Raw genomic sequence first — 27,550 nt, forward strand, 5'->3', positions numbered from 1 at the left:
TCCAGTTTCATAGATGAGCTGTTTCACTGTAATAGAAAGGACCCTCAGTGCTGCCAGCAGTCATTCTTTATTTCTCTACTCCGATCACTCAGTCTCTCCTGGATGAGTATGTTATACCAATTCTCAGAAGTCAAACACCTCCTCCCTCACATCCACTTCCAACTCATGGCCATGCCTCATATTTCCCCTGGAAAAATAGAAGAAATCAAAGGAAACTCACCAAATGTATGGTTAGCCCTCGGCTCTCAACCAATGTGGCCCATCACCCCACCATTTGACAGGGCAGATCATTCCCTTTTATTTTTTTTTGAAACACATTGTCTTCTTTGGCTTTTGTAACATCGTGTTGTCTTCTCATCTCATCGAGCTTCCCTCTCCCCCTTTTCTACTGGTTCTGTCCCATCTCCCAAGCTCTGACATCCTCTAGGGAGCGGCCCCAGTACCTCGCCTCCTTCCTACTTACACTCACTGCTTGGTGATTCCACCCAAGCTTGTAGCTTTAAGCACCATCAGTAGGCCAATGACTCTCAAATCTGTATCCTAGCCTGGACCTCTCCCCCAAACTCTAGATTACTATACATTGCAGCTCCTATTTCATGCCTCCACTTAGACTTTAATGAGCATCTCAAAGTTGGCATGTGCATAGCTGAGCTTCCAATCTACCCTCCAAACTCTGCCTTCCCTCAATCGTCCTCATCTCAGTCGAAAGCAACTCTCCGTCCTTCTCATGGCTCAGGTAAAAGTCAGCAGCGTTCCTGACTTTCCTCCTCTCATTCATCATATCCAACCCATCTGTAAATCCCAACATCTGTATCTTAGAAACGTATTAAAAAACACCATTGCTTGGACCCTCCACTGCTACCATGCTGGTCTAAAATACCGTCATTGCTCGCCTGGGCCTGGATTAGTGCAGCAGCCTTCCGTCTCCTTGCTCAGCCCTTACTTCCTTCTAGTCTATTTTCAATACAGCAGCAGGAGCGATCCCATCAAATCCAGTGAGATCAAGTCACATCCTCCGCTGAAAATACTCTCATAACTTCCCATCTCATTCACAGTAAATAACCCACTGGCTTCACCTAATTACCACTGTTTTTCATCCCCTGTACATTTCTGACCTTATCTCATACTTCTCTTGCCTCATTCACACTGCCGCAGACACACCAGCCACTTTAGTGTCCCTGGGACGTGCCAAGCATGCTCCTGCCCTGGGGCCTTTGCACTGGATGACCTCCCCCCCCCCCCCCCCCCCGCGCCCTGGAATGTTCTGTCCCTAGACACTTGCATGGCTTGCTTCCTTAGCTTCCTCAAAACTTCACTCAGATGTCTCCATTTGGTGAAGCCTTTCACCTCGCCACCTTCCTGGAATTCCATTTCCCTTTCCCCTGCTTATTTTCCTCCATAGCACATGATAGCAGCTTAGATACTTTCTGTTTCCTAATCTTTTTTATTGTTTGTCTCTCCCTACTAGAGAATTTTGTTTAGTTCCATTCACTGCTGTATTTCTGACACCCAGAACAGAACTTAGAACGTACCAGATCCATGTTTAATGAATAAAAGAATGATTGAATCAGGCCCAGAAAGGTTAAGCGACTCACTCAGAGTCATGAAGATTGTAAGGGCCTGGATACACCCAAGTCTGTCTGAGATTAGAGCCCAAACTCTTACCGACCACACTAGCCTCACTAAAGGAAGAGGCCTCTGAACTATACCCAAAGGCTGGTGTTTCTTTCAGCTCCTTTGTTTTGATCTCCCCGAACTTCACCTTGCGGAGGGCTGGGCTGTCTTTGCTTGGCTCTCCTGGATTTGCTTCTGTCTGCTCCATGGCAGGGATGCCTGGTGTGGGCAGAAGTAGAAGTCTTCGGCTTACCTGCCACTGCCATGGCAGCCAGGTAACCTAAGGACTCCAGAAGCAAGTCCTTTCAGAATGAGAGGGGGGAAAAAAATGAAGCAAGCCCAAAATGAACGGAAAGAATGGAGTCCTTGAGACTCCAATGAAGGAGTTGCCACTTGCTGTGTCACTGGCAGGAAGGAGAACCCATCCTGTTCTCTTCCCACCATCCAGCTCAGCCACGGCGAAGGGTGGTGGCTCACCTTGACCTGCATCCTGACTCTAGAATGACCCCACTTAATCTATCCAAGGGCTCACCCTTTTCTGTTCAGCATCCCCAGGGATGGGGGCCCCCAAACTCTCTCAGTGACCTCATGATAACACAGAGGACAGTCCTGGGCCTGAAGTGAGGACAGTCCTGGGCCTGAAGTCAGAAGATCCAAGTTCTGGCCACTTACCCACCTCAGAGGGCAGACTCTTAGTTCTTTAATTTCAACCTTTCTCCGGGCTCAGTTGATCTTTTACTTAAGGCATGGCTCCCTTCCTTAACGATTGTTTTAAAATTTTCACCTGAAGATATGTTTATTGATTTGAGAGAGAGGAAGGGAGTGAGAGAGAGAGAGAAGCATCAGTGTGAGAGAGAAACATTCATTGGTTGCTCCCATATGTGCCCTGACTAGGTATCGAATCCATGACCTTTTGGTGTACAGGACAACACTCCAACCAGCTGAGCCACCCAGTCAGGGCAATCCCTTCCTTAATTGTTTCGCAGTAGGAAAATCAAGTAGAACTGGAGTAGAAAAAAACCATGAAATTAAAATCCTTAGGAAAATTGAGTTAGAACTGTAATATTTTCAGGAGAGGACTTACCTGTGCCAGGCACTGCATCCAGCATTTTGTGTGCATGATCTCAGTCAGCCCTCATATCCACCCTTGAGAGGGTAAGAGTTGCCCACAATGGGAAGATGAAGAGTCATAGCCTCAGAGAGGTTGAGAAGCTTGCCCAAGTTTGCACAGCCAGTAAGCAGTGAAGAAGTATTCAAACCTAAGGAGTCTGACCCCAAACACCACACTCTTCCCTTCTATCCCATACAGTGTCCCGTGGGAGCCTGGGGCTTAGAGAAGAACTGTTTTTTCTCACCTGAGTCAATTCCAGGGCCATCACTGGGCCCCAAATCTCAAAGTAGATCATCAAGAAAGTGTGTGGCCCTGGCTGGCATAGCTCAGTGGATTGAGCACAGGCTGCCGACCAAAGCATCTCAGGTTCGATTCCCAGTCAGGGCACATGCCTGGGTTGCAGGCCATGGCCTCCAGGAACCGTACATTGATATTTCTCTCTCTCTCTCTTTCTCCCTCCCTTTCCTCTCTAAAAATAAATAAATAAAATCTTTAAAAAAAAAAGAAAGTGTGTGGTACTCTTTGCACTTAACAAGCCCCTTTGATCTGTGGAGTTTGCGGAGCTCCACGGACAAGATCACAATAATCCTCCCAGCCCAAAGGCTGGGGCCTCAGGACCTGGGCCAGAGGGGCCGGTCCTCTCCTACCCGCTGGGACCTGTCCTATGGGGCCCATTCTGTGGGGTATGCCAGAGCAGCTCAAACCCCAGAAGAAACAATGAGAGAATAATTACCAGACTGTGGAAGAGGAAACAAGTTTGTATCCTGGTGGAGGGGCTGGGGCTGGGTCAGGGAAGGTGTGGGATCTGGGAAGGAGAGACAGAGAAGAGACCCAGGGGCAAAGGTCGGGGAGGGACAGCACGGAGTAGGATGCAGAAGGGGAGTGAGCAGCGCAGTGTGTTGAGAAGTTCAGAGTCTGATGTCAGAAAAATTTACATTCTGGCCGTGCCACTGGCTAGGTGAGTGACCTTGAGTTGGTCATTGGACCTCTCTCTTTGATAGAGGTCCCTCTTATATTGAGAGGCGTTTGCCACCTCCGCTTCCATGTTCCACCATGTTAGCCTTTAACAGCTTCCTGCGAAGAACATCCTTGAGTCTAAACTGAATCCTTCCAACTGCTGGCTCATTTCCACTTCTCTTTCTCCTGATGAAGTTCAGGTCTGACCGGTCAAAGACAGTAAAGTGTCTAGTTAAGACCTCTTAGAGCCCTATATATACCAAAAAAAGATTGTGACTCTCCTCCCAATATGTAATATACTAAAACCATAAAATATAAAACTTGCATGAATGCCAAGGTTAAAATAGCTTCTTTGCAGATTTACTTTTTTCCTAAAATCCTGGATTGCTTCCTTCATCAAAGTTAACTTTTTCTAACAGCTTTGGTGTCCTTGCTTTCTACTCTTTGTGGTGCCTGAAAAGTCCCTATTCTTGGGTTGTCCAGTCCTAAGGGAGACAGTGGGGGGCCAGGGGCTCCAAGGAAAGCAGCACACCTTTGACCTCTTGGCTGCACAGCCAGGCACTGGGACCAGGTCACACCCCCAGCACCCCCTTCCCACATAAGTACGCTGGGAATGGGAGCCCTGGTGGTCCCCCATCCAGAGCCAGGATAGAGAGCCCAGGTCTTGTTATTAGTCGTGGCCCAGCTACTCCTGCCCTGTCACATGTCTGCTGCTTGGGAAGCAAGGAGTGCAGCCTTCACTGTCGCCTGGTGCCATTGCCCGGGACCAAGAGTAATGTCTCTTACCTGATCGGCAATTTGACATGGCTGCTTAACAACCCAATTAATCAAACCCAGCTCACCCTGTTAGAATAAATGAGCCTAAGACATGCTGCCATGAATAATGAGGGCTTTTGCCTCTCCCCCAGCACCCCTCCTCACAGCCCCTCCTCCTGTTTCTTTCCCAGAGACACGCAGCGGCAACTCCATTCCAAGGGCTTTTAGCCTTTCATGGGATCTGCGAGTGCCCAGTCATGTGGGCATCTCCTTCCTTCTCTACTCCTCTTCCAGGTGCCACAGCTGCCCACCTGGAGCAAGAGCTGGCCAGGTCCTAGAGGAACACAACCTCTTGTTCATCAAACAGATACACACACATTCCACTGTCAGAGTTGGGCAGAGTGCCTGCTTTCGGCGCTGTACTAGGTGCTAAGGATACAGAGATGAACAGATATTGTCCCCGTGAGGGTTAACAATGTTGTGACCCAGAGACCCGCGGGTAAATGCTGTGACAGAGGTGTGGGAAGGGCCTGGAGCCTCAGTGAAGATGGCCTGTCAACAGTGGAAAAACAGAGTGGGTATTTTGCCTCCTTGCTTCCAGTTCCCCCAACTGATCATCCCAGCCACTCCCAGCAAGGCCTGAGGCTGTCCAGAGGGACCCGGCCAGCCCAACCTCCTCGGGTGCATTGGACTCAAGCCTGGCCCCACCTGCCATGCTTCTGTCACTCTGACACCCGGGTGGAGAGGCTTCACAGAGGGGACCTGGGTCTCTATGAGCTGGTCTGCAGTATAATGCAAAGGCTCAAGACCAGAGCGCTAAACTTTGGCAAAAAACTGTACTAGCTGTCAATATTTAAGTATTGGAGATTTTACATAACAATTGCCACATAGCCCTGGCCAGTGTGACTCAGTTGGTTGGAGTGACATTCTGTAACCAAAGGGTTGCGGATTCAGTCCCCAGTCAGGGCACATACATACCTAGGTTGCAGGTTCGATCCCTTGTCTGGGCTCATAGGAGCCTCGGCCTGGGCAGGTACGGGAGGCAACCAGTAGATGTTTCTGTCTTACATCAATGATTCTCTCTCTCTCCCCCCATTCCTCTCTCTCTAAAAGCAATGAAAAGAATGTCCTCAAGGTGAGGATAAAAAGAATTGCCACATAGATTTCCATGACTGCAGCTGGCTGGAGCTGAGTGGCCATCCCTTTAACTTGAGTCTGGGCCTTCCAATTTGTCCCATTTTCCACCAGCTAGTTTCTGTCACTTGTGTTGCCTGTCTAACCCTGAGAGCATTTGAACTTGAGACCCCTGGCTGAGTCTTTAAAGAGAAGGCAGCTGAGGCTGACACCCCCTTTTAGATGGCAGAAGGCTTCCGTAGGACTCAACTCACTCATTTTCACAGAAACCCTAGGATGTAGGCAGCACTGAACAGGACCCAGGGCCTAGAACTGTTAGTTGAGTTCCCTGAACTTGCCTGGCTTCCACAGTGGGAAGGCTGGAGTCTCCTCTCTGGGGTCTGGTGCCTTCCAACAAAGCCTGTGGCCTGGTTTCAGTGGTGAGCTCTGGCCTACCCAAGCCTACAGCCGGCCTGCCCTCGTGCCTGTCAGCTAGACTCTGGGCCTCACCACCTGTGCCTTTCTCCCTGCAGGGGGAGCTGCTGAGCCCGTGCCGCTGTGACGGCTCTGTCAAGTGTACCCATCAGCCTTGCCTCATCAAGTGGATCAGCGAACGGGGCTGCTGGAGCTGTGAGCTATGTTACTACAAGTACCACGTCATTGCCATAAGCACAAAGAATCCTCTGCAGGTACAACCAGGGGTTGCGTGCTGGCTGCGGGGGCCGGGGCTGCTGGGGTGCTGGAGCCTGTGGTCTCTCCCACAGCCCTGGCTTTCTGGTGGGAGGACCATTTCCCCTTGGGGTCAGGGACGTTTGGAGAAAAAGCATGAGATGGGTTAGGTGGACAAGACCACAGATGACATTTGGACAAGAAGAACTGAAATAACTTTTGTGGGTTTTTTTTTCCTCAAGCTTCAGCAAGAAGAAGAGAAAGGAATGAGGCAAAGAGAGAGAAATAGATATAGAAGGAAAGAAGTGTGGAGAGTCAGACAGAAAAGAGAATAAGAGATGGATGGATGGGTGGATGGAAGCAGAAAGAACAGGAAAAGAAAAAGGAAGGAAGAAGGGAGGGAGGAAAAAAAGAACAGAAAAGAAGAAAGGCAGGAAGGAAGAAAGGTCAGAGGGCAAAAGAGAGCAGGATGGAAAAAAGAGAGGGTGGGAGTGAGGAGCAAGACTGAGATAAAGCTAAGGGCGGGGAAAAGAAGAAGTAAGAGCAGAGGAAACACAAAGGCATTTCCCACACCTTAATGTGCATGCACTTCACCTTGTCAAAATGCAGACGTGATTCAGGAGTCTGGGGCAGGGTCTGAGCTTCTGCGTTCCTGATAAGCTATCAGGTGATGGGGGTGATGCGGATGCTGCTGGTTCACGATCACCCTTCTTGTGACAAGGGGCCAGAGAGGAATAGAGAAGAGACAGGAGAGGGAGGCAGAGGAAAAGTGAAGAATGGGCAATAAGGAAGAGGGAAAAGGGGAGAGGCTACTATGAAGGGCTAGGGCAGGGAGAGCCAGGGCTCGGAGCAGGGGGCGGGGGTGCCTGCCAGACAGATTCAGACAGGGCTAGGCCTGCGAGAACTGAGAGGCCCCCCACCTCATCCCTCACACATCCAACATCCCAGAGGAGCCAGCTGGCCCTGTACCGCCTCATATATCCTCCAACCCAAACAGCTTTCCCTTCGAGGTGCACGCATATAGAGAGCACTCAGCTTCTGAAAACACCTCCACCTGTGCATGGTCAGCCGGTTAAGCTGCCACATAACCTATCAGCCATCAGGCTAGTGAGGATGGGAGCCTGAACAGCCTGCACGGTTGTTTCACTCCTCCTCTCTGAGGGGGAGGAGGGAGTTGATCCTGCAAGCCCAGGAGGGCAGGTGGTTTGGGGGTGATGGTGGGGTGGGGGTCTCTGCATGAGGGGGTGGGGCCCCCTGAATGTGTGGAGCTGCAGTGTCCAGGGCATTTTATTGTAGATAAAACTGCACACTATGCAATTTTACACGGGGCACTGCATGCCCCCAACCCCTCCAGGCACCTTAGCCATCCTGGTGGTGTACTGAGGGGTCAGAACAAGAGGTGCCTCTCCCAGTGCCAGCTCCATCTTTAGTCATTCATTTCAAATCTTGCAGCGTCTTAAAATAGCAGCGTCATGAGACAGCTGATTCCACGCCCTGGGTGCATTAACTCTCCCCTTCCTTCTCAGCTGACTCAAGCCTCGGAGGAGGGTCAGAGTCAAACCTACACGTCTACCCCTAAGCGCCCCCTTGGCTCACAACGGGCACTGGCCTTTGACTCGTAAAATGAAAAACCATTTAGGGATAGCTCTCTCCTGGGGGTGTGTGAGAGAGGAGGGGAAGGTTATTCCAATCTCATAAGTACAGTAAGCAAGTGGCAGTGTTGACAAAATTGCTCTATTAATTTATTGTTAGGTTACTACTGTGAGTGTCACTTTTGGAAATGCAGCAATGTGCGCTCAGTAAATGCCACTTTACTTTTCCAGACAGCACCAGGAGAAGGCGGTAGTTTGGGTTAGTGGCAGTGTTGTGTGGTTGTGGCCCAAGTTGCCCCACTTGTGTGTCCTGGGTCCCTTGGGCCCAGCCAAGTATGAAGCTAGCTGCCTGCTGAGCCTCAGTGGGGCAACTTCTGCTCCCATAGCCCAGCCAGACCACCTGCGAGTGAGCGGAGCAGTAGGTGGGGGCCCCGGGGCTACCGCTGCTCAGTGAGGGGAGGTGTTCTCCAGACCCCATACGAAGTCGTGAGAAAAAGTGGTTGTGACAGCATGTTATCTCAGTGTCTCTCTGCAAGCTGTGGCTCTAGCAGGAGAGCCATTGAGAAAGGAGGAGTTTCAGCGTGGCCCTGTGGCCTCAGCTTCGTGGCTATCTCGGCTATACCTGAACTGCAGTTAGATTAATGTTTGGTGCTTACTGGGGGTTAGCCACTGTTCTAAGTATTCACATACATCATCTCATTTAATATTGAAAACAACCCAGTGCAGTGGGTACTGTTAATATTCCCAATTTACAGATGAAACAATGGAGGCACAGAAGGGTCAGCAATGTGCTCAAGGTTACCCTGGTGGAGCAGGGTTGCATCCGAGGGGTCTAACTCCTGAGTCAGGCCCTTAACCTTTACCCTATAGTGCGCAGCACTGAGTTTGCTGAGTATGGTTACCTTCAGGAAGACCCCATCTCCACATGCCTAACTATTTTTGCTGAAACATAATGAAGTATAGAAATAATGGCAGCCCATACTCTTCAAAGCACTGAGTAGAGAGTTATTTCATTTCACTCTCATAATACTCTAGGAAGTGGGACCAATTATTTCCAATTATTGCTGCTTCCACTTTTACAAAAGGGAAACTTGAGACTTTCTGATGTATTGACTTCTCCTAGGTCACACTCTGCAAGTCGGGGCAGAGCTCAGCTGGAATTGGGTCACCAGGCACCGTGCTCAGTGCTCCTTGTTATAAGGAAGAAAGCAGCCAGGCAGGCCTCACGCTCTTCCCCCTTGGTCGGTGCATTCACTGTGGGGTAGAACACAGAGAGTATCATGATACTGCCTACAGAATCTGCCCTAGAGCTAAGCTCCGGGCGTCTGGTGATGGCAGAGCATGGAACCCCTGGAGCCCCTTCTCACCTTCCCAGCCTCTCTTTGAGATGTCAGAGTCTCTTGTTCTCTGCTTTCTCCTTGTGCTTCTGCTCCTGACACCCCTGGCAGGACCTCCCATGGGACAGACAGGAAGAGAGCCTTGACAGTGACACCCCCACCCCGGTCCTTCTTCATCGTGCTCCAGATTGTGGTCAGGGGCCCTGTTTAGTTTCCATAGGTGGCTTGGGGGCTGGTAAAAAGGGCTTTAGGAATTAGGGGGACCTGGGACCTTTCTGTGCCTCTGGATTTGGGATTTTTGAAGTCTGGAACACGAGAAAGTGAGGGTTATTGATGACTTCATGGTAGAGACAAAAAGCTCAGTCAGAAACCCTCTTCACAGACAGTGGGGCAGGCTCTGTAAAAAGCACTGGTTGTGTGTGAGCAAAGTCTGTAGGATCAGTCCATCTTCTGGAAAAATCCCTTGTTCTGTGTAACCCTAGGCCGAGGGAAGCAGTGGAAAATTTAAAGGCCCAATTACCTGTAATGGGATGCTATCTGTATAATTAAAGGTAAAGGCTGATGTCCTACATCTAGGCTAGAGAGTGGAATGTTTTCCAATGGTTACAGTTCCCTGCGGGCCATTGGTCAGTGCAAGCTAGAGCCAGAATCAGGGCTCCCATCCTGGCCATTTAACACGGAGTGAGGGCTCACTGTCGGCAGATGGAAGGTAGTCTGCTTTTCCCCCAGTGCAGGTGCAAATGCTTTCGGGGCTGTTTTCCACAAGGTGTTACACAAACTCCTTCAATTAGGAGATTGCCCTTCCCTTTACCTTTCCCAGTCTTCTCTTTGTAAAAGTGTTCAACTTCACTGCCTCAAATTGTTCAAAAGCATAGTGTTTACTCTTAGGATAAAGTAAAAAATCTGTGCATATTTTCAAGATTCTACATGGTCTTTCCTTATATTTCCAGCTTTCTCACCCTACAATCTCTTTGGTCTCTCTGCTCCACTCACTCTGGCCTTCTTCCAGGGTTTCACACTCACAGGGCCTTCACTCATGTTCTTTCCTGTGCCCAGAGCACTCGCCCCTCCTCCCTTTCCCTAGTAAACTCCTACTCAACTCAAGCATCACTTCTTCTGGGAAGTCAAATCCCCATTGTATAAACTTTCACAGTGCTGGGTACCTCCTTTTCTTACTCCTGATAAAGTACATTTGCAAGTAATTGTTTGGTTGTCTGTTTTCTAGATTGTAAGCTCCATAAAAGCAGAAATCTAGTATGTTTTTTGCTTACTACTTTGTCTCTTGCACCTAGCAGAGTGGCTGGCACATGGAGAATACTCAGTACTTATTTACTGAATGACAACATGACTAGATCCCAAGCTAACATCCAACTCCAGCCTTATTTAGGCCTCTGTTCCCTAGATCAGCCATAGAAGGGCAGAATTTCTGAATTCAAGCTTACCCACACCGTAGTCTTTAACCCACTCATCAGTACTGCTATTGGTGTAATTCTTTTTCTGTTAAAAAATGAAATCTCAGTGTTCATATATAGTCAGTAAATTATACTGTTCTTCCTATCTCTCCCTCATATTCTGTGTCCTCTTCTTGTCCATTGAACTGGCCATCTCTAGCATGTGTATCAAATGGCATGCCAGGTGCTGCTGTAGGAAAGTAAAGAAAAGCCTGTGTCCTCTCAGCACATATTAGTAGGAAAATAAAGTGTTGCTCTGAAAAGAATATTCCTGGGCCCTGGAACACCGCTTGCACTAGTACTGCAATTTCACTTCCTCCTTTCTATTTCTCTGTAGGTATCATAATCAATTACAAAGGCCTTCCTTCCCAGCCATGCCTGCCCAGAGCCCCAACCCTACAATGACTTTTGATCATTTGGTGTGATATAGGTTTCCTCCCCATCAGAAGTACAATGTAAAACTCAGAAACTTGCAAAAATATCCACTGTATCGGTAGTTGGAAAGCCCTGGTTTAAATCCTAAACCAGAAGTGAGAGTTTGGGACAACAGAAGGAAGATGGGTGGGAGTGGGATGGGAGTGGGGTGAGGGTATCTGAGCAACAGCTAAGCTATCATTCTCTTTCCCGCAGTGGCAGGCCATCTCTCTGACAGTCATTGAGAAGGTTCAGATTGCAGCTGCCATCCTGGGTTCCCTTTTCCTCATTGCCAGCATCTCTTGGCTCATCTGGTCAACCTTCAGTCCCTCAGCAAAATGGCAGCGCCAAGACCTCCTCTTCCAGATCTGCTACGGGATGTATGGATTCATGGACGTGGTGTGCATAGGTGAGTCCGGGGGCCTGTCTCTAAGGGAAGTGGGAAGCCACATGATGGTGGCTTAGACAAATCCCTCAGGTCTCGCCCTCAGGAAGGTCAAAGCAGAGCAGGCACCAGCCTTGAAATCTGTGAGCTTGAGAGGTGCCAGTGGTTTAGATTTGAGAGAGGAGTGCAGAGGAGGGAGAAGCAGGGAAAGAAGGAAGATCTAAATATTTCCCAGGCAACTCTGTCTTGCCTGGTTGAATATAAGGATAAGGAGGCTTGCCACTAAGATTTGTGAAAAGTCAGTTGGTCACCCTATCTGCCTCCAGCAGGATGCTGCAAGCTTCCTCTCTGCTGTGTACCCCATGGCTGCCTAGCCAAACAAGGAACACCTGTACCTTGAATTCCATTCTCTTCTCAGCAAAATGCCCAGAAACAGTATCAGTGATGCCTGCCTCCTCTTTTCAGCTTTCCACAAGCCTATTCCAATGCCCGAGATTTCTCTAGTCATTTTCAAACTGTACGCAGCGCTGGGCTTCCACACCCAGCTTCATTCAGGAGGGAGCAATGGGATGCTGCCAAGACAGGCTCTGAAACTTCACCCCTGCCTCACCCTGAGCTTCTGTTCCTTTATCTATTGACATATGTTTCCTTTTCAGGTAAGATTCTATTTGAAAGGCTTCGGTGTTTAGAAAAAAGTTGGAAATTTACCACTTAGGTTCCTGCTTATCCCATTCCCAAATCTGTGTTCCTCTGTCTTCCCTCATGCTAGGTTGGTTGGTGGACGGCTGGGTCTTTTTGCTTTTCCCGAGAAATGACTGTGGCTATTAACTTGGAAGTCTTTGCTCAAATAATTTAGGGGATGGGGAATGGTCCTGGTTTTCCCTGAGTGACATGAAGAATGCTTAAGCACTGGCTGCACATCCTGACCCAGAACTCTCAGATGACCCCCTAGGCCATAGTACTAACAGCATTAGCATTCCACAGCTGTCTTCTCTGGGCATTGGTTTGTGTATTAGATCAAAATGCTACATTGCCTCGTTTGGCAGAAAAACATCTATTAGCTAGAATTTGGCTGGAATGATATTCATGTGAGTCTCTCTGGGGTCCTTTCATATTAGAACTAGAGAGTTTGGAGACTTGCATACTGATTACAGCAGCCAGAGACCAGTGATGATGGAACCTGTAAACTTATCTAAGCATCTTACTGCCTCTTTGTGCTAGCAAAACCAGTACATCCACTCCCAGTTCAAGAGACTTTTAATGGTGGTCTATAGGCAGTGAAAGAGACAGACTGACCAGGTCTGGAGGATTGTGGAAAAGAGAGGACTGTTAATGGGAGGACTTTGACTTTGAGGCATTCTCATTTAGTTCCCTCTCCCACAAAACTCCCTTCCTACTCCTGCTGAGACCTGGTTTGTTGATGCCAAAAACCAGGTGTGTCTCCATATGGAAGTATGGGGCTCTGGCATGGAGGGGGAAGCACTGGAGGGCCTTCCTGTAGGGGCCCCTCCAGCTGCCCTTCATTCTCCTTCAGGCAGGTTTTTGATCTGTCCCTGATGTGAGCATCTATGACACAAGCTTTCCTGTCACGTGGTGTATTAGTCAGCTTTGGCTGCAGTAACAAACAACTCCAATATTGCAGGGCCTTACAACAAGAATCATTTATTTTCCATTCACGAGTCTATGAAATGGCTGTGGCTCTGCTGGGCTTGGCTGGGCTTAGCTTCCAACTGTGCATTGGGCTTGGGCCTGCTCTGAATGTTTCCTCATGCTGGGACCCATGTTAAATGAGAAGGGGATACAGGGGCCTATTCTTCTAACCAATTGCAGGAGCACAAAAGGACTCGTTGATATTTGCAGTGCTTCTCTAAGCTTCAGCTCAGTACTTGGCATACTGCTCCTTCTGCCCGCAGACAATGGCCAATGCACGTTACCAACAAACCTTACATCAAAAAGGTGGTAGGGCAGGGAAGTATTCTCCTCCCCTGGTGGAAGCCTGGGTGAGATAGAGGAGCATCAGTACTGTCTACCACTCAGGGTTCCATAGATCTGAAGACTGAGAGAATTGAACAAGGAAGAGATTGTACAATCAACCAGTGCAGCTCCTTTGCTTTGCAGTTGAGAGCCGGGACCCAGAGAAGGGAAGCAGTCTGCTCAAGCTTGCTCATCTGGGATTCGAAGCAAGGTCTCCTAACTGGCAGTCAAGTGCTCCTTCTATGAGCTCTCTTGCATCAGATAGCAGGAGTCCCATGGCGTCACTTATGGGATACCTGCAGATGCCATCTGCCACTTTGGTACAGCTGGGCCCACTTACAGGAGGAGCCCTCACACACAGGCCTGTTCTGTTCACTGTGACTCTCAGCCACCCAGCACACCCACTCTGGCCTGCTTGGTGCTCTGGTCTCTCCTTCTCCTAGTATCTCCTCCTATCTGCCTGCCTCTCCCTGGTCCATTTCTCTCCCTCTAATTCTTTTTCTTCTTACATCCATCTTGCATGTAGTCACTCAATTTCTGAGAGAAGCAAAGTGAGCTAAATATTGAGAGTTTTCACATTGTTTTCCTTCCTTCTAAGCTTTTAGGAAAACACAATTTCCCAGATGCATAGCTATACCATGATCTATCCATTCTGGTCTGACAGGCCAGTGACTGCTTAGAGACAGTCAGTGAATGGAAGAAGAATGCATAGGGATCCTAACTGCTTTTGGTGCCATCCAAATGTGGTCAGATACAGTTATATTTAGGCTATCTCATCTTTTTTTTCTTGAAGATTTTATTTATATACTTTTAGAGAGCAAGGAAGAGAGGAAGAAAAAAAGGGAGAGAAACATTGATGTGCAAGAGATACATCGACCGGTTGTTTCTCATGAGCCCCCAACTGGGAACCTGGCCTGCAACCCAGGCATGTGCCCAAACTGAGAATTGAACCAGCAACCTTTTGGTTCACCGGCTGGGTACTCAATCCACTAAGCCACACCTGCCAGGGCCCATCTCATCTTTAAAATGTTTAGATTGTTCTGTCATTTTGTTGGTTAGAACTGGAGCTAATTCAGTGTCAGAGCATGTGCCCAGGGTCAAGAATGATTCTTCCCATGTTTTAGATGGTAAAACATTGAGACTGAAGGATTTGTCTTAGACTGAGTCAGGCAGCAGAGTAGGACTCTCAGTTCAGTGTTTTTCTAGGACAGGCTGCCCACAGGCAGAAATGCTGGGAGACAAAATCAAAATGGGAATAATATTGACAGAGAAGGGAGAGAGAGGTAACAGGAAGTAGTTGAAATGCAGATTCTTATGGTGGTTGCGATGATGATGATTTTGAGGATGGTAATGATGACCAGTAGTGATGGTGATGGTTTTCAGGGTGAAGTTTAAGTACAGGCCACTCCTCCTGCTCTGCAATGTGCTGGCCAGTTGAGGAAAAACACACAGCACTGCACAAGTAGTTTTAGAGTATCAGCTTTTTAGGGGTTCTCTGGAAGGGAGAATCAAGTAGAGCATGCAATGTCTACTAGATGTATCTTCATTTTTAGACTCAACTAGATATTCAGACTCATAGAACTACCAGTGAGCACACTTGACACCAGATTCACTTAGAGGAATGTAGGACAGGAACCATGGCCCCACAAGGCAGGTCTGGCTTACCTCTTCAGGTGAGTCCTTGCAGGATGCTCCACATTCTAGTCCAGGGCTAGTCTTTTGGTCCCCAAATAATAGCTCAGGAAGGAGGAGATGAGATTCACAATGGTGGTTGCAGGGTCCACGTTGGTGTAGGTTCCAGGGTCCCCGCAAAACTCTCTTTTCCTTTCCTTATCTGTAAAATGGAATGATAACACTGTCTTCAGAACTGTTGAGAGGATTGAATAAGAGGGTGTATGCAAAGGAGCAGGCACTCCTAAACACGAGTGGCCAGGCTAGGAGGCACTCAGATTCTGCTCATAGTAGGCACTCAATAAATGTTTGCTGAATCCAGTCACAGCCTAGGGAGCCTGACCCCGTGTCCTCACATAATTGAGAGTCTGCTGTTATTTGGAGCAGTGCTTCTTGAAGGTTTTGGCTTCCCTCACCCATGTCCCCCCAATGAGAAGATCTGATTACATCGAATGTCCTGGTTCCACCCGCCTCCTCTTCCGTCATCTCTAATGACGCTGTCTGCCCCAGCAGAGAAGTTGACAGAGCCTCACGGAAAACAAATGGGACGTTCTCTGCTCCAGTGGGTCAAGTTATTAGAATTTAACAAGAGCAAATTAATTAAGGTCTTTGGCACCAAAAACATTTTTTTTCACTCCTCAGACCCAAGAGATTGGCCATCAAAAAGTCAACTTTGCAAAAATGAGGACCTCATCCTCCCCGTTTGTTTTGTGCTTGTGAGTGGAATGGGGTCAAGGGGAGGAAGGAGAGCAACCTTTCTGATCTTGTTCCAAATCTTTAAAACAGTGGAACATGGTAATTAACAAAACTATTTTTGAAATGCTTTGTTAAAGCTTCCTCTGTGTGCTGTCCATTCAGGACCTATGATTACCTATGATTACCATTTATCTATGATTTAGAGCTACCTGGCACCTGCCCTCTGAAATAAAGGGATTCAAACCCTGATTTTTAGCAAATGGGCAGGGGGTGGTGGCAGCAGAGATATCAGGACTACAGAACTAAAAACATTATTTTTCAAACTTAAGTTTAATTCACATGAACTAAAAATACATGTATGCCACAACAATTCCTTGCTTTGGGCTAGAAATGGCCTGTCTGTCAAACCTTTTCATTCCCTGATCAGGAAACTTGGAAAATATGGGGGAGGCCGCACGATGCAGCGGGAGAGACGAGGAAATGGAAGATCTGGGTCTGAAAACCAGATCGGCCACTAAGTACCTCTGTGGCCTTGGGCAAGTCACTTCCACTTTCTACAACTCAGGTAACACATCTGTAAAATGAGAGGGTTGAACCTACTAACCTCCAAGGTCCTTATAGTTCTGACATTCTAGGATTCTGAAGTTACTTCCATTGGGAGAAGGTGTCATAATTCTCAGAGGTTGAAAGCTGTGGCTGCCGGGGATTCTCAGTGATGGGGGGCCCAGGCCAAACAACCAATAGGCATCAACCATGTAAATAAGCAAGTGAGGCTCAGTCTATGTGCTGTTATCTGCATGTGGAATATCGAAATTTACAAATTAGCTATGAACTCATATCTCACCCATGCCCTCCCTCACCCCCATGGCTTCCCATGCATGACCACCTCTCTCCACAGCTGATCTGATGGGTGCTTAAGGGATGAAGATGACTGATTTAGAAGCAGACCCAGCCCTGGCTGGTGTGGCTCAGTGGATAGAACAATGGCCTGTGGACCAAAGGGTCACTAGTTCGATTCCCATTCTAGAGCACATGCCTGGGTTGTGGGCCTGGTCCCCAGTAGGGGGCATGTGAGAGGCAACCACATATTGATATTTATCTCCCTCTCTTTCTCCCTCCTTTCCCCTCTTTAAAAATAAATAAATAAAATCTGCCCTGGCTGGTGTGGCTCAGTGGCTTGAGCACTGGCCTGCAAACCAAAGGGTCACCAGTTCGATTCCCAGTCAGGGCACATGCCTGAATTGCAGGCCAGGCCCCAAGTAAGGGGCGTGTGAGAGGCGACCACACACTGATGTTCGTCTCCCTCTATTTCTTCCCCCCTTCCCCTCTCTCTAAAAATAAATTTTAAAAATCTTAAAAAAAAAAGGAAAGAAAAGAAGCAGACACAGCAAGTAGGCACTGTCCCCCTCAAAGGAGACTCCTTGGGAGGTAACTTGCTTAAAGCAGTTGTACTGACAGGCTCAAATTTTTTTAGGAACACCTCTTGAGAACCCAGTGCCTGCATCACAGTCTTTGGAAAAGATGCAGAGTGGCATGTCTCTCGGTTGACAGTGGATTTGTGGCCAGAAATAGCCCAATCTGATACATTTTGGAGACCACATGGAACACGTCCACATTTACTTTTCTCTTGTGGCCTCTAGCCTAGCGCTGAAGTGATTTTAGTTAGGGTAACTCCAGCAGATGTACATTTAAAATAACCCCCCAAATTTCAGTAGCTTAATGCAATAGAAGTTCCTGATCAGTAGGAGGTTCTCCTCCCGCCTTGGGGCTCCACAGCCTCACAGGGCTTCTGAGTCCTTTATCTCCAGCTAGTAGAAAACAACACAAATAAAGGACACACACACACTGCCCCCCTCAATACTCATTTCTTAAACCTTGGCCACATTTGCATAAATAAACTACTGTTGTAACTTTCTAGTAACTCCTTTAAAATGAAGTTCTGAGATACTTATTTAATAATAATGATAATGAACTAATATTTATTATTCATTATGTACTAAGTACTGTGAAAAGTGCTCTATGTACATATCTTATTTACTTCCTACAACCCTATGCTATAGTTACTATTATATGCCCATTTTCTTGAGGCGAAAGCTGAGACTAAGAGTAAGTTACCCAAGGTCATACAATTAAACCCCAGCTTCATCTGATTCTAAAGCCCACATTCTGAACTACTCTGTTATAACCATGTGACACATATATTAAAACACATCTTTGACGGATTCAAATAGAAATTATATATACATATATCATTTCCAAAACAAATGATCTCCTCCGTAGCTGCACTCCCTCTGGAGGGAGCATCGGCCTTCGAACACAGAGGTGGAAGCAGCCCAGACACATGGCCCTGTTCTGTTTCAGATAATCCTAGGTTTATGTCCTGCTTTATGTACAAGCTCTGTGTCTTTGGGCAAGATATTTAGCTTCTCTGAGCTCAGTTTCCTCTTCTGTAAATTAAGAGATAATATCACCCCTCTCATAGGGTTTCTGTGAAAAGTGCACTATATTTGCAAAGCTGTTTTAGAGTGACAGACCATAGTAAGTATTCAGAATATCAGCTATCATCACCCTCACCACCATCACCTTCTTCATCACCATGCAGAGTGGCTGAGAAATGCAGTTCTCTCTGTACCTGTCAAGGCAGTGAAAGTTCTAAGCCTCATAAAGAAACCCCACAGGAAAGAACCCACAGTATCTTAGGGCATGATTCACACACACTTCCAGAAATGGACCTCTCTATTATACCAATACAGAGATATGTAGGCTCCAGGCTATTTCTCTCCCCTACTCAGTCCTCCTGAGTTAAGTGTACTTCATGTCAAAGAGTCTCAGTACTCAGTGATTTTCCTGCAAAGGTCTTCTCTCAGGTCTCTGGATACGTTCTCACTCTGATGCATTGAGAAACACTCTGTACAGCTCAACCAATGTCAGCTGGCCCAGCAGGGGCCCTGCTAGCATGTGAACTCTTTCAGAAGTCACCTCAGAAGGGACAACTTCTCCCTGGGCATGGACAAGATGGCCCTGAGTGATGGAAACAGGAGGTGGCTTTGCATTCACCCTCACTGAGTGCTTTCAGTGTCCTCTGTCCTTTGGATCTCTGTTGAAAGAGTCAGATCACTCAAAGCACTCAAACTAAGACTCAAAGCCTTCAAGTCCAGGAGAGTCTGCCCAAATAGGGCCCCTGGACCCACATCTGGCCAATTCCTCAGGAGGCCCCCGAGCAGAACAGCCTGGCTACACTTGAGAAGCACAAAGCTGCCCCCCACTGGAGAATGCTAGGCAAGTGACACTGCTGATCTGGCCTGTCCCAGAAGCATCTCTGAACCCACCCCAGCTAGCTGGTGATAGTGAGTCCTCTCCCCCACTTGCCTGATAAGTTCTTTGGTGCAGGTTCTGATAGGGCTGGCCCTGGGAGGGGTAGCATCTGGAAGGTGAGTGTTGGCAATGGTGGGGCTTTGGAGGTAAGTCTTGTTTCACATCTGTCTGTGATTCTGCAGGGGGGAGTGGAGCACCCCTCCAGGTCACCACTGAAGGCTCTTGGTGGTGGGAGAGCAGGCACAGGCGTGAAGGCTTGTTTCTCCTCCTGTGGAGTTGGTTGGTCGCTCATGCTTCTTTCTGTTGCAGCGTGCTTTTCATCAGTAAATGATGACTCAGACTGAGGATTGGGAAGCACACTTAGGAGACAGCAGAACAGGTGCTTGTGTTTGGGGATGGGGCTGGCAATGAAAAAGGAGGAAGAAACAAGAGTGGGCATTTTCTATCCTATGATCTCCTTTGGCCCCTCAACAATCCAGGTCACGGAGCCTTGAGTGTTAAATGTGTGCCCGGCATGTGCCCGGCACCAGCATGCAGGGCTCATTACCTCATTTATTCTCATAACGATCCTATAAGGAAGGAGTGTGAGCCCCAATTTACTCAGAAAAAGGAAGTAGCTAACCTAAGGCCACATGGTTAGTAAGGGACGGTGCTCTGAATGTTCAGCGCATGTTCATTGGCAACTTGACTCTAAATTGTGGGACCCAGAGGTCTTAGGGTCTAAGAGAGGAATGATCCTTTTCTCCAGTTGCCTTACATTGTCATGTCTGTCACATGTGGAAGTGGGAGGATTTTTGAAATTACTTACAGTTACATTTTTGTTTAAAATGTAGAGCCTTCAGAGAGGCAGTGGGCCAGGATAGGGACCGTGTTCTAGGCAGTGCAACACAAGTGTGGTCCACACACAGGCAGCATCAGCATTGCCCAAGAGCACCTTAGAATGCACATTCTTAGGCCTCACCCCAGACCTACTGAGTCAGACTCTCTGGGGGGCACCTGGAAATCTGTATTTTAACAAGCTCCTTGGTTGATTCTGGTGCATGCTAAACTTTAAGAAGCACTATTAGAAAGCTGTCTGCAACTTTTGTAGCATTTCACCAGGATACCAGCAGGAGATAGGGGTAGGGAGAGGGATTCTGGCATTGGGGAGGGCACCAGAGGCTTCTTTCCAGACTTCTTAGTTAGCTTTGTCCTCTTAACTCCATATGTGATGGGAACTGGGAGCTCATAGAAACATATAGTAGGTACTCAGGAAATACCAAATGGCATTAAATTGTATCTCAATTCTGTGGACACAACAAGGGTCGATGGCCAAGATGCAGCAAGGGAGGATTGGGATGCCATGTCTGAAAGAACTCCTGACGTGGCTGTGGTGAGCTAGGGCATGGGAGCCATGCAGGTAGGATCACCTGATGTGTGCACAGGCCCTCAGTGTCCACAGTGTTATGAATGAGATATGAGATAAATTCACATGGACTACCAAGTCCTATGGAGGAAAAGGGATGGCACAGCTACTCACTCAAGGGGAGAGAGCCTTGGAGTGGTCTGGTCACGCTCTCAAAGGAGAGTGCCTGGACCCTTGTCTTGATAGGTCTTTATTGGGTTTCAATTTGCATAGGAATACAGGTAAATGTCATTAATCATTGTCAGGCAGTAAGGATCAAACAATAAATAGCATACAAAGAACTATGAGGGTTTATTCTGAGTCAGAGTCTGTTAGCTAAAGGGCTACAAAGCTTTGGGAAACAAACTCATTTCCTGCTCGGACACTTATCATTTAATTGACAGCATTCTTAGCAAAGTAGGTTTCACAGGATTTTACATATTCTTTCTTAGGCCTGATCGCCCGGGGAACTCACCCTTTCCAGCACAGGGCTGCACTGCCCTCTGTCATTGTTTCAGGCTCAAGCCAGGCAGGGGAAGTAAGACAGCCAAGAGATTAGGAGACTTCTTGTAGACAGAATGAGGACTCAGGCTTTGTCAAAGCTGAGAGGCAAGGGTCCATCATCCCCTTTCTCCATAGCCCCCCAAGTCCTTCCCTGGGGACTCCACATGATCATGCCTGTCTTAGATCATTCCCCCTTGGGGAATCTTACCCATCATTGGCTAACTGACCAAGCATTGGGGGCCAGGTAGGGTGAAGAAAAAGGAGCAGAAGCGGTGCCCCAGCCAGGGAGATAATGTTTGTCTCCTTAATGGCTTATGGTCTGAAGGTCGCCCACTCAGCATTAGCCTTGGCGGTGTTACAGCTCCTGAAACCAGGCAGGGCGGTTCCCAACAACCACCCACTCACAACAGCCGTGTTCCCTCCCATCCTGTGGGCTGAGCAAAGGGCCATTTTAGCTGGAGATCAGGGGGAGGTGATCTCCATCATTTCCATCAGGTGACAAATGAAACGTTCTGACAACCTAAGGAATCTACAATTTTATGAGGAAGAGGAGGCCAGAAAGGTAGAGAGATGTTAGAAAGGCAAAGGCAGCAATTCTGCAACTGGATTTTCCACAAATACAGCCCAGGGTTGGGCACCTTGTAGGTGGTTACCAGGTAACTATTAAATTAAATAGAGAATCCCAGAAAAGGACTCAATCAAAACATACTGGCTTTCTAATACTACCATGCCCTCTGATTTCCCCTTTTATCCTTCTTCTACTTCTCTGCCTGCCTTCACCAATAACCCTTTTTCCTCCTATTCTAATTTCAGTCTCTCTGTCTTTATCCACTGCCATTTCTCACCCATCTCCTTTCTCTTCCATCTCTTCAAACTTGCCCACTTGACCTGTTCCCATCAGATGATCCCCACCCATTTCCCCCCCATTTAAAAACAAAATTCTGCCACTCAATGAATCAGTAAGTAATTTGTAGAGCAGGAAGTTGAGGGAGTGCTAGGAAGTAGATGTGAATGAGGTAGTTTGTGCTTTTCCCACTTTTGTCAAATAAGCATTATCTACAAAAACAGGTGCATCTTCCTCCCCTCCAGCCAACTCTCTATTAAAATGGTTTAATTGCTTCCTGAACACTAGACAGTTAGATAATTAGAAGGCAGTGTTCAGACTAAAAATTTGAGCCACCCTACTCAATCAAGGTAAAACTGTCTGATCAAGAAGCTAATTAAGACTCAAGTGCAGTGGCTCTTACTGGAAAGAGTTAGTTTAGGGCTTCAGAAGCTCCTGCCTTTTCTCTTCCCGAGGACCCTGTCCCCTCCATCATCACCAAGGCTTCGTTAGTCTCCCAAAACTGTGTCAGCTGCCGAAGCCTCCACCATATCACCATACCCTCTTTCCTCAAGGGGCTTATGATCTAAGGGGAAGAGCATAGCAGCATTCAAGCAAGGCTTGTGGAATAAATGAACAAATGAATGCTACAGTGCCAAGAGTGCACAGGCACATATTCAAAAGGCTGAAAGAAGTGATGAGAGTTGGCACATCGGGAGAGGGTGAGAGACTGGGTAAAGAAGAAGTCTCCTTGTCCAGAATGAGGTGGGTCCACGGGTGGCCTGCAGAAGATTTATGAACCTCCTAAAATCAAAACAACAATTCATGTGTCTGGTTTGTTCCCCCCCAGGAAGATGGCCTTTAGCTTTCATGAGATCCTCAAACACATTAGGATCCACTGGGCTACAGGGAGACTGTTTCTCTTTCAGTGAACCCTTGAAGACTTGTTGCACAAGGTGCAATTTCAAGAGCTGTTGGAATCCTGGTGAAAACAGTGGCAGTGGGTAGCTGTCTCGCCTTCTCGAGTCACAGTGTGTGGGAGGCTGGAGAGGCTTTGTGGTGTTCCCATCCACTCTCCGTGTTTCACATCAAGGAGGCTGGAGTGATGCACTGCTGTTTGCTCCTGTGAATCAGCTCTTCCCCAGGGACCAGACCAGCTGCCTCTGGATTTACAGTTGCTGTAAATCCCATTGTGCTCTATCTCCAGTCACACCATTCACCATCACAGGTCCCAGGCTCCAAGACCACCCTCCCAATAGGGACAATCACCCCTTTCCTGTTTTTTCTCATCCCTGAGCCGGCCCCATCTTCCCAGCCCTTCTGTTGTACCCTCTGGACCGCATGGCCTGTCCCTGGCAACATTTTCTCTGAGTGTTACTTTCATCGTCCCTTCATTGCAACAAAACTATTTCCTGGAGGCGGTGTTCCTTGCATGGCACCCACGTGGTGGCTGCTTTTGCTCTCAAACACTATTCTGTGGGGTTGGGGGTCAGGTTCCATGTTGTCCTTGCTCCCTATTACCACTTCCAAACCGCCTCTCTTCCTTTGTCCTTCCGAAGCCCCAGTCCCTTTGCAGTGCATGCCATCATATATCCCCACCTCTTTCCCCTTGATGCTGTTGGCTGCTGACCCCCTACTCACATTCCTTGATGTGCTTGGATCATCCGCTCCCTCCCACCAGTGTTCAGCATCTCCACAGATCGGTGGCTCTCTTAGCAGAGGTGGCCCCATCCCCTAGGGTGAATTTTGGAAATGTATGAGGTTTTTTCATTTGTTCTCTAATGCAGTTGTGCCCCAGTGTTCATATTGAAATTTATATAGTCTTGTTATAAATGACTTCCCTTTTGTTTTTCTTTACTTTATCTGTTAGGGCATTATATTATTATTTTTAAAGCAACCATAGTGATTTATGTTATCTTATGAATCTCATTTCAGAATAAGAAAGGGAATATTAAAATATATTGGTTATAAAAAAGGAGGGCATTTTTGTCTGAAAACACTGAGGATGGCTGATACAGATAATCTCTCCAACTGCTCATTACTCCAGCCCACCTCAGCCCACTCAAGTGGTCACCTTCTAGACCTTATCATCACCAAGAACCATGTCACCCCCCCAAACCTGGAATTAAATGTCCTGCTCTTTGATTATCAACCCTCCATCTTTTTTAATGCATTTTTAAAAGGATTCTATTTCTTTATTTTTAGAGAGGGAGAAGGGAGGGAGAAAGAGATGGAGAGAAACATTAATATGTGGTTGCCTCTCACGTACCCCCATCTGGGGACCCAGCCCACAACACAGGCATATGCCCTGACTGAGAATTGAACTGGTGACCCTTTGGTTTGCAGGCCAGCATTCAATCCACTGAGCCACACCACCAGGGAAAACCCCACCCCCAATCCTATAAATTTATGGGTTCCTTGCCCAATGCATAGAAGAGGGAAGGGATGCAGGTGACTTCTAGAAACTGGAAAAGGGAATTCTCCAACTTTATAGAGACCTCTTATTATTGACAATACAGCTTTCCTTTATTTTTTTTTAATGTTAAATGATTCCTTATCCATCTTGTGTCCTTATTTCCCTCCTCCCCAGTCTAGGCTCCATGGGCCAGTATCATAACTACTCCCTTGCAAACATCCACCACCCTCTCTCCTATCTCACTTGCCCAGACAAACAGTCTACATTAATTAAATCTAATTCTCTTACTCCACAAATGCACCTAGCAACCAGCTGAAGGTGCAGAGAAAAATCACACAACCAATGACTAGACTCACTTCAAATTTATGGCCACAAATTTCCAGTGGACACCCAACAACGTTAGATAATTCTGTCACAGCTCCCTTTTCTCCTCCCTTACTCCTTCTCCCTTAGCTGATGACCTTCATGGAAGGAAAAAAATGCACTTGGATGAGAACTACCTGACTTTCCCACGATCAGCTTACCTCCTCAGTGGCCACTCCTAATTCCACTGACCTCTCAGCAACATTTCAAAGGGTTTTCACATTCTCTTACCTGAAACATGTCTATTTCTAGCCGTCTGGGTCTCCGCACTTGCTGCTCTTGCTTCTACACTATTTACTGCTCCTCCAGAGCCTACTTTGCTGGTTCCACCTCCACCAAATTGCCACTGAACCTCTATACATCACAGGCCCCAGGGCTCTGTCATCAGCCCTCTTCTCTGGTCTACCTTCTCTCCTCAGGAAATCCAGGCATTCCTAAGGCTTCAAATTCTGCCTCTGCACTGAAGACTTCTATCTCCAGGCCACACCTCTCACTGAGCTTCAGACTTACATGTTCAACTGCCTAGCGGGTCCTTCCAGTGAGATTTCTAGCAGACGTCTTAAATTTACCATGAATAAAATAAGAATATTACTGTGGCTAAATAATGGCCCCCGAAGGGATTTTGCAGATGTGATTAATTTAAAAGTCTTGATGTGGGGAGATTATCGGGTTGATTCTTATGGGCCCAATGTAATCATGGTGTTTTTAGAAGAGGAAAAGGGAGGCTTGGAGACAGAAGAGCAGCAGGTGATGTGACATTGAAAGGAAGAGGTGGACTGATGTAGGGAAGAAGCAAGGTGACTTCTAGAAGCTGAAGAAGGCATGGAAATGGATTATCCCCTCAAAGCCACCAGAAAGAACCAGCCTTGCTGACACCTTCAGATCAGTCCAGGGAGACTGGATTTTAGACTTCTGGTCTCCGGAACTTCAAGAGAATACATTTGCGTTATTTTAAGCCACTAAATGTGTGGCGATTTGTCACAGCAGCCATAGGAAACTAATATAGTCACTGCCACCAGCACACAAATCCATACCCCTGACCATGGTGCCTTTCACGTCTACTAACAGCTGAGGCCAGAAGCTTCCATGTTGTTCAGATTTTTCTCTTGACTCACACCTCACCTGTGAGCAAGTCTGTCGACTCTACCCCCAAAAGACATCCTGACTGCAGTGATTTCTCACTGTCTGCCCTGCTGTTCCCCTAGTCCAGGCCATGGCATCTCCAACTTAAATCATGACATCACTCCTGTTTGGTCTTCTGCCCCTGCTCTCGTCCTCCTCAGTTTATTGCTTCTCAGGAGCCAGAATGAACTTTCTGGAGGGTAAATCAGATCACATTATTCCCCCTATTAAACTCTTCAGTGGTCTCCCATTATACTTGGGATAAGATATGAATTCCTTGCCATAGCCTACAAGGCCCTATCATAGAGTGGTCTTTGCACTTCCTGCCCTGCACTTGCCCACTCTTTCCCGGCACCCTGGCCGCACGACCTCTTTCTGACCCATTGCATCCATTCCCACCCCCTGGCCTTTGCACATGAAGTTCTTGCCACCAAAATGCTCTCTTTTCAGACCTTTACATGCATACCTCCTTATCATATAAGTATCAAATCAAATATCACCTCCCGCAGAAGGCCCTTCCCACCAACCACCCTCTTGCTAAAACAAGACCTTTAACGTCTGCAGCCAGTGGCTCCTTAACCCTATTTTATCTTCCTTGCTGCATTTTTTCAGCACCTGAAGTAGTCCTGCTGGCTTCTTTCATGTCTGATGTGTGTCTCTCCACTAGAGGGGATGTGAGCTCTCTGAGGGCAAGGTTCTGCCTCTTCGGCTCACTGCAGTATCTCTAGTGCTTGGCATACAGTAGGCAAGCAATGAAAATTTCCTCGCCGGATTGCCTGACATCGCTTGTTTCTGACTCTACCTCCCCTCCCCATTGGTCAATATAACTGCGGCTAAGTTGTCTCTCCCAGGGGTGTGTGTATTTCAGTAGCATTGGGTGAGGACTATCTGGGTGAGGACTTAACCAGTAGAACTTCAGACACCATTCGGCAGGTGTGGAATGACCATGGGGTTTCTTTTATGGTGCCATTGAAGGCGTACAAGTCATTCAACATCAGCTCAGTACTGGGTGCCATGGATACATGGCAGAGGGAGGAAAAAATACAGGATGAAGCAAAAGCAGATTTACAGTTGTGAGGGCTTGAAACACAGAGTTTATTCTTGTATTGTTATTGGTTATTGCATACGAACAACTGTAAACCTGCTTTTGCTCTATCCTGTATTTGTATGATGCCTTAATGGACAATGAGTTTGGATTTTGTGAAGCCAAGACATGAGCAGGCAGAGTAGAAATAGGCAAAGTTATCCCATGCAGGTGCCCAGCTCTTTCATGGATTTGGTGTCATGGCCTTGCACCCACTGAAGACTCCCTGAACCTAGGAATGTCGGGACGGGACCCACATGACTCAGAGCTGAAAGGTAGATTTGAAAAGCACAAACAAACAATGTAAACAGCTTGCTCCCATACCTACATCCTTTTATAAATGAAGGGAGACTATGACTTGCTTTCCCTTATGTGGCTTTTATTCTTCTCGCCGCTGCCTCAGGTCTCATCATCCACGAGGGACCCTCTGTGTACCGCATCTTTAAACGGTGGCAGGCTGTCAACCAGCAGTGGAAAGTGCTGAACTATGACAAGACAAAAGACCTGGAGGATCAAAAGTCAGGAGGCAGGACAAACCCCCGAACCTCCTCGTCCACCCAGGCCAATGCCCTCTCCTCAGAAGAGCAGGCTGTGGACACCCCTGCCCTTGAGGAAGGCCCTACCCGGGCAGCCAGCCAGCCCTCAGGCCCTCTGTCCGATCACCACTGTGCTTACACCATCCTGCACATCTTGAGTCACCTAAGACCTCATGAGCAGCGGAGCCCCCAGGGCGGCAGCCGAGAGCTCGTCATGAGGGTCACGACAGTGTGAGAGGAGAGACCTGGAAACGAGGCCTTGA

At 47.6% G+C, this 27,550-nt stretch overlaps 1 protein-coding gene across 1 annotated transcript in view; it reads left to right on the forward strand.

Annotated features, from left to right (window-relative positions):
* MARCHF4 (membrane associated ring-CH-type finger 4) overlaps positions 1 to 27,550 on the forward strand; it is an 87,347-nt gene extending 59,797 nt beyond the window's left edge. Inside the window, exons 2-4 of the mRNA XM_045852318.1 lie at positions 6,085 to 6,240; positions 11,231 to 11,423; positions 27,155 to 27,550. Of these exons, the coding sequence (XP_045708274.1) occupies positions 6,085 to 6,240; positions 11,231 to 11,423; positions 27,155 to 27,522 (717 nt within the window). The 3' untranslated portion in view covers positions 27,523 to 27,550. The remainder of the gene's footprint in view (positions 1 to 6,084; positions 6,241 to 11,230; positions 11,424 to 27,154) is intronic.

Source organism: Phyllostomus hastatus, unplaced genomic scaffold, assembly GCF_019186645.2.
Source record: "Phyllostomus hastatus isolate PE091 unplaced genomic scaffold, TTU_PhHast_1.1 phas_contig_137, whole genome shotgun sequence".
NCBI lineage: Eukaryota > Metazoa > Chordata > Mammalia > Chiroptera > Phyllostomidae > Phyllostomus > Phyllostomus hastatus.